The sequence below is a fragment of the Carya illinoinensis genome, chromosome 1 (genome assembly GCF_018687715.1).
Source record: "Carya illinoinensis cultivar Pawnee chromosome 1, C.illinoinensisPawnee_v1, whole genome shotgun sequence".
Lineage (NCBI taxonomy): Eukaryota > Viridiplantae > Streptophyta > Magnoliopsida > Fagales > Juglandaceae > Carya > Carya illinoinensis.
In genome coordinates, this window is record NC_056752.1 from 29,029,089 (window position 1) to 29,035,952 (window position 6,864).

At 43.8% G+C, this 6,864-nt stretch overlaps 1 protein-coding gene across 2 annotated transcripts; it reads right to left on the bottom strand.

Moving 5' to 3' along the window:
• Nucleotides 1-1,684: 1,684 nt before the first annotated feature.
• On the bottom strand, nucleotides 1,685-6,229 carry LOC122314731 (extensin-2-like). Of its 2 annotated transcripts, none has more exons than XM_043130306.1 (4): nucleotides 5,014-6,229; nucleotides 3,746-4,397; nucleotides 2,264-3,448; nucleotides 1,685-2,167 (listed from the first exon to the last, which is right to left on the bottom strand). In XM_043130306.1, exons 1-3 carry the CDS (start codon nucleotides 6,227-6,229, stop codon nucleotides 2,299-2,301), a joined length of 3,018 nt encoding a protein of 1,005 aa, XP_042986240.1. In that variant the 3' UTR covers nucleotides 1,685-2,167; nucleotides 2,264-2,298. The 2 variants fall into 2 exon arrangements, with proteins under 2 accessions (XP_042986240.1, XP_042986233.1); XM_043130299.1 differs by having other exon boundaries at nucleotides 2,264-3,432; nucleotides 3,490-4,397.
• Between the last annotated feature and the right edge of the window lie 635 nt (nucleotides 6,230-6,864).

The window sequence follows — 6,864 nt, forward strand, 5'->3', positions numbered from 1 at the left end:
AATACAAATTAGTCCAACAGTCAATATATTACTCGCCGAATCCACAAATGGGAGTCAAATTTGAGTTGGGCTTCGCCCAGAATCTCTTTGGTAAAATTAACTTTTTCTTTTAAGATTCTAATCTTGTCATTTCACCTCATATATTTTATATATTTTTTTAAAAAATTTATTTTTATTTTATTTTATTTTTATTAAATTAATTGAGTTATTATATTCATGGTCCACATATCAAATGAGAAAAAGAAAAGAAAAATTAAAAAAAATGTGGTGTATGGGATGCCAAGCGGAATTTTAGTCAGTCTTCTCACACACGTTCTGCGATTCGCAGCCTCTAATTCCACTCCTTGTGATCACTTGTGACACATGATTTGAAGCAAAAGGCTTCTATATTTGGTGCAATGACCTTTTCTGCCAACCCTTTTTTTTTTGCTCTTCTTATCACACAAGGAACAGATTATGGCAGTGATGTAAACATAAACCATGCTAAATATTTATAAGAACCTTATCAATCAAAGAAATAATAGGATAGCACTCGTTTATTTTATCGATTGATGAGCAGAAAAAAGTTGCAAGTTTAATTCTGAAACTCATACAAATGATGATCTAAACTCTGTGATCGTTTATGAATATATAACTGTACGTTATTTTAATGAATATGATGGAGAGCCATGTATTGCATATACAACACCGACAGTTCAAGAATATTGACCAATTACAGATGGACATGGAAAGAAGCATCCAAACCAAACCAACAGCAAAATTAATTTCAAAACGGGACCATCCTCTTTAGACTTTTCAGCTCATGATGATTCATGCATGGCGATTGATCATGATCGTGACTTTCCAACTGTGACTCACCTGCTACGAGGAATTTAAGACTCCCAAAAACTGCCATCGCTATCAGAAAATAACCTCATCCTATAATAACAACAGCGTATGGTAAATGTTTCCTTATCTTCTTTTATGTTGACGAGTATAAAAAATGATAGATGTCGATATTAAGGAGTAGCAGAAAAACCTGCTTGTTGCAGAAAATGACGTTTTTTCTTATTCTATTATATGGACCATGATGGTAAAAACGTACATGCTGCTGTTGTCAATGCAATGAATGGAATCGACATATATCGGGCTACGTACGTACCTAACGTGTCAGGATTGTACTTTTTTTTATTAATATTATAGGAGTAGCTGCAACTTAATGTTGCCTTGGAAAGAGATGGAACAAAAGGCAGAAGGATCATCTTTTGTTTTTAGGCACTTTGCCTTTCCAGAGAAGACATGAAAGGAAAAAAACCACGTGAGAGAGAAAGGCAACAGCCACTAGGCACCATATAGCCACATTTACAGGACCCAGTACAATTTTATGGATAGAGAGAGCGCGTCAACGATTCAGTAAGGACAAACTCTATAGGAAGATGAGTGGTTCATTGCAAATACATCTACATGATATAAAGGTCGGTGGTGGTGCCACTAGGATGGCGCACATGTTACTGTCAGAAACCGATGCATGTGTCCATATCATGATATGCATGTTGGGGAAAAAAAATAAATAAATAAAGAAATAGAACCATCTAACCACGTGGAAAGTAAAGAATTAAACTGGATTAGAAGCTTCTGTTAAGAGTTAATAGTAGAGAGAGAGAGAGAGAGAGAGAGAGAGAGTTGTATGCATCATATATTCGTGTTCACGCAACAGAACTCATGTCTGTCTTAATTTCTTTATTGACAATAATCTCATTGCAAGCACAAGAAGTTCCAACAAACAAATTACCATAATAAATAGGAAACACAATCATACACGGTCATACTCTATACAAATTTTATATGACTAGATGGAACCTCTAGGATATAACCGAGTGAAAATTTGAAAAAAATAAATAAACGTACTGACAGACTGGCACATCCAAATTATAGTGACACTTCGAATCCCACTTCCTAATCCGACTTTCCTCATGTAAAGTACCTCTGGAGCCACTCCAACTTGAATATAATAAGATTATAGTGTGTAACATGGCCACCAGATAAGTAGAAGCAATCTGATCTGAATGAAGTATATGGGAATCAAACGTTGCAGTCAGATCCTTATTGAATGAACTTGGATTGGAAGCTTGGTTCCTATTTCTTTCTCTAATTGTGCCTTCTCTTATTGCATTCTCGAAACTAACATCTGCAATTAATTATACATACAGGATATGAGGTAACTTATGGATGAACTGTATTCACAATCTTTAATGAAAGTAAAAATTTAATGGATGTTACTTACATGATTGGTGTGCTACGAGGCTGATCTTATTGAGCTTAGTAGTGAATTGGTGGTGGAGGAGATGCATAAATGTAGACAGGTGGTGGAGGAGATTTCTCAGGTGGGGGAGGTGATTTGTAGAAGTAGGGAGGAGGGGGAGAGTGAACTGGAGGGGGCGGGGACTTATACTCATATGGTGGTGGTGGAGAGTGCATTGGGGGTGGGGGGGACTTGTACTCGTAAGGAGGTGGAAGAGAGTGGACTGGGGGTGGAGGAGACTTGTACTCGTATGGAGGTGGAGGAGAGTGCATAGGTGGTGGTGGGGACTTGTACTCATATGGTGGTGGAGGAGAGTGTGCCGGTGGTGGAGGGGACTTGTACATGTAAGGAGGTAGAGGAGAGTGCACAGGTGGTGGTGGGGACTTGTACTCATATGGAGGCGGAGGGGAGTGTACTGGTGGTGGTGGGGACTTATATTCATATGGTGGTGGAGGAGAGTGTACCGGTGGTGGAGGGGACTTGTACTTGTAAGGAGGTGAAGAATAGTGCATAGGTGGTGGTGGCGGGGACTTGTACTCATATGGAGGTGGAGGAGACTGCACTGGAGGTGGTGGAGACTTGTACTCATATGGAGGAGGGGGAGAATGCACCGGTGGTGGCGGGGATTTGTAGTAGTAAGGTGGTGGGAGAGAGTGCACCGGTGGTGGCGGGGACTTGTACTCATATGGAGGAGGGGGAGAATGCACCGGTGGTGGTGGGGATTTGTAGTAGTAAGGTGGTAGGGGAGAGTACACCGGTGGTGGTGGAGACTTGTACTCATATGGTGGAGGGGGAGAATGCACCGGTGGTGGTGGAGATTTATAGTAGTAAGGTGGCAGTGGAGAATGCACTGGTGGTGGTGGGGACTTGTACACATATGGAGGAGGGGGAGAGTGCACCGGTGGAGGAGGAGACTTATAATAGTATGGGGCAGGGAGAGGATGGGATGGTGGGGGTGGTGGTGGGGACTTGTAATAGTATGGAGGAGGAGGGGAGTAGACTGGTGGTGGTGGGGATTTGTAGTAGTAAGGTGGTGGTGGAGAGTGCACCGGTGGAGGCGGGGATTTATAGTAGTAAGGTGGTGGTGGAGAGTGAACCGGTGGAGGAGGAGACTTATAATAGTATGGGGCAGGGAGAGGATGGGATGGTGGGGGTGGTGGTGGGGACTTGTAATAGTATGGGGCAGGGAGAGGATGGGATGGTGGGGGTGGTGGTGGGGACTTGTAATAGTATGGAGGTGGAGGGGAGTAGACTGGTGGTGGTGGGGATTTGTAGTAGTAAGGTGGTGGTGGAGAGTGCACCGGTGGAGGCGGGGATTTGTAGTAGTAAGGTGGTGGTGGAGAGTGCACCGGTGGAGGAGGAGACTTATAATAGTATGGGGCAGGGAGAGGATGGGATGGTGGTGGTGGTGGGGACTTGTAATAGTATGGAGGTGGAGGGGAATAGACTGGTGGTGGTGGGGACTTGTAATAGTATGGAGGTGGAGGGGAGTAGACTGGTGGTGGTGGGGACTTGTAGTAGTATGGTGGCGGTAAATGGGCTGGTGGTGGTGGAGACTTGTAGATGTAAGGTGGTGGTGGGGACTTGTAGATGTAAGGTGGTGGTGGGGACTTGTAGATGTAGGGTGGATGATAAATCGGTGGTGGTGGAGACTTGTAAATGTAGCTTGGGGGAGGATGAGAGACCGGCGGTGGAGGAGACTTATAGATGTATGGGGGATGGTAAACCGGTGGTGGTGGAGATTTGTAGACATATGGTGGATGGTAAACTGGGGGTGGTGGAGATTTGGGCATTGGCTTGGGCTTGGACTTCTCACACTCCTTGTAAGGAGTCTTTGGAGCATAAGCGAATGGCTTTGCTTTGAGCACAACTTCATAGTGATTCTTGGACTTGACCTTGAGGTTGGCACCCTTTTTGCCCCAGTGAAGGTCAGTGGGGATCTTACATGGTGAATGTTTGGGCGCAGCGTGGAGCTTCGCCTTGCAGGCCTCAGCCCCACCGTCCTTGTTATAGTCAAATCCTTCGACTAAGATGCTATATTTGCCGTTGATCTTAGTGGTACCATAGGCCTTGATCTCATCCTTTCCAACCTTGCAAGTTACCTCCACAACGGCACCTGCTCCATCGTATACAATCATACAACACAACACCACCAATCATGTTAGAATCAATCACTCATAAGCTAATTAAACACGTCATAATTACCTACTAAACTTTATTCTTTTTACATTTTAAAGAATATTCTTTATTTTCAAGTTTATCTAGATAATGCTTAAAATGACTATAATGCCCTCCTTAAATGCTTGATCTTTTTACTGCAATAAGGACAATTGCGGTATTTCATAGACAGCCCTGGCCTCTCACTAGTTTAGAGCCATTACTACACATTTTCTACTACAAATATTGTCAAATTACCTTAATTGCTTCGATGCTTCAGTGTGTATTGTCATGTTGTGGAACTTATCTTAATAATTATGTTAGTCTACGGGTGACTTCTCTTTTTCTTTTTCTTTTTCTTTTTTTCTCCCAAAAATGGGCAGCATCGTGTTTGAAAGACCACGCTAACTTCATATAAAGACTTCATCGTCTCAGTCTTGGGAACAATTTATGTACTTGATTTTTTTAGTGTCAAAGCAAACTACCAATCAAAGAAAATTACTTTAATGCATCTTCAGAAACAGTCAAGAAAAATACAAATTATGAACAACTAATGGATGTTAAAGATAGCCTACCTTTGAGATGCTTCTTGTCGTGTGATTTGATTGGATATCCCCAGTCATAGCATCTGTAGCAGTAGACTTTTCCCACCACCTTGACTATCATCGGGTGGTGCATATGAGGAGGATAATGGTATGGGGGAGGAAGGGACTTGGGTGGTGGTGGTGGTGGAGATTTGTAGTAGTATGGGGGTGGTAGCGGATGTGAAGGTGGTGGAGGAGATTTGTAGTAGTATGGGGGTGGTAGCGGATGTGAAGGTGGTGGAGGAGATTTGTAGTAGTATGGAGGAGGAAGGTGCTTGGGTGGTAGTGGTGGTGGTGGAGATTTGTAGTAGTATGGGGGTGGTAGCGGATGTGAAGGTGGTGGAGGAGATTTGTAGTAGTATGGAGGTGGAAGGTGTTTGGGTGGTGGTGGTGGTGGTGGAGGAGATTTATAGTAGTAAGGGTGTGGTGGTGGAAACTTGGGAGGCGGTGGTGGAGACTTATAATAGTAAGGAGGTAGTGGTGGAGACTTGGCTGGTGGTGGTGGAGATTTATAGTAGTAAGGAGGCGGAGGTGATGGCGAGGGGGGTGGTGGAGACTTGTAGTAATAAGGTGGTGGAGGCGAGTGAACTGGCGGTGGAGGAGACTTGTAGTAGTAAGGCTTCGGGGGTGGACTAGAAGGAGGGGGTGGAGACTTGTAGATGTAAGGAGGTGGTGGGGGAGACTTGTAGTAGTAAGGAGGTGGAGGTGATGGTGAGGGAGGAGGTGGAGATTTGTAATAGTATGGAGGTGGTGGTGGTGATTTGTAGTAATATGGTGACTGTGAATGTGAAGGAGGTGGAGGAGGTGACTTGTACTCATAAGGTGGTGGAGGAGAGTGGGCGGGTGGAGGAGGTGACTTGTACTCATAAGGTGGTGGTGGGGAGTGGACAGGTGGTGGCGGAGACTTGTACTCGTACGGTGGTGGCGGAGACTTGTACTCGTAAGGTGGAGGGGGAGAATGAGCCGGAGGAGGAGGTGACTTGTACTCGTAAGGTGGAGGTGGAGAATGAACCGGAGGAGGAGGTGACTTGTACTCGTAAGGTGGAGGTGGAGGTGACTTGTACTCGTAAGGTGGTGGTGGAGAACTGTAAGGATAAGCATCTCCAGAGACTGAAGCTACATTGCTTGAAACAAGGACTATGGCCAAAGCCAGGACCAATTGAGGCCAAAGACGACCCCTAAAGGGGTCGAGACCTGTAATCCTCATAGGATGCCGGAAAACTCACCACCTCCAGCCAATGTGTTTTGGCCTAAAAAATCTTCTCTGTGGGAGGAGAGCGTGAGGGAAAAGGGAGGGGAGATGGTTCTGGTTCTGGTTCTGATGATTTGAGAGGCATGCATGAAAGAGAACTTATATAGTAAAAGTGAGTTGTTGAGGGATAGCTGTCATAGAGGACCAATTCCAACTTGGTTATTTTTTTATTGAGTAATGCAAACAAATGAGATAGTCTAGCTGGCCTTTAAATTTAAACACCAGTATCAACACTTGGATTACTGCCCAGTTAGCTGAGACCCAGTTAACACCAATTGCTTGAATTTACAAAATAATGATAAAACACCTGTACGATGTAGGCATGTTACTCCTCAACATTGTTAAGCAGTACTCATTTCTGCACTGAACATTGATAGGTTACTGCACTGAACATTGTTAAGCAGTACTCTCTTTATTTTCTTTGTTTTGTTGGGGCTATTTTATCAGCTGTGCATACTTACATCCATCACCTTTAGATGTACTAAACAATGGGAAACATGGATTAATTCATGTTCAAAAAGCTTGAAAAGACAAAAGCAGCACTGGCAATGGAAGAAGCTAGAAAGTTAGAAACTGTACCTTTTTAACTT

What these genes read in the sequence shown, in the direction of transcription:
- LOC122314731 (XM_043130299.1), bottom strand. Translation starts at nt 6,229, where the DNA reads ATGAGGATTACAGGTCTCGACCCCTTTAGGGGTCGTCTTTGGCCTCAA. An exon ending in CGACAAGAAGCATCTCAAAG is followed by an intron (nt 4,398 to 5,013) that starts GTAGGCTATCTT and finishes ACGATGGAGCAG; the next exon opens with GTGCCGTTGTGGAGGTAACT. An exon ending in ATTACAAGTCCCCACCACCA is followed by an intron (nt 3,433 to 3,489) that starts CCCCCACCATCC and finishes CCACCACCACCC; the next exon opens with CCACCATCCCATCCTCTCCC.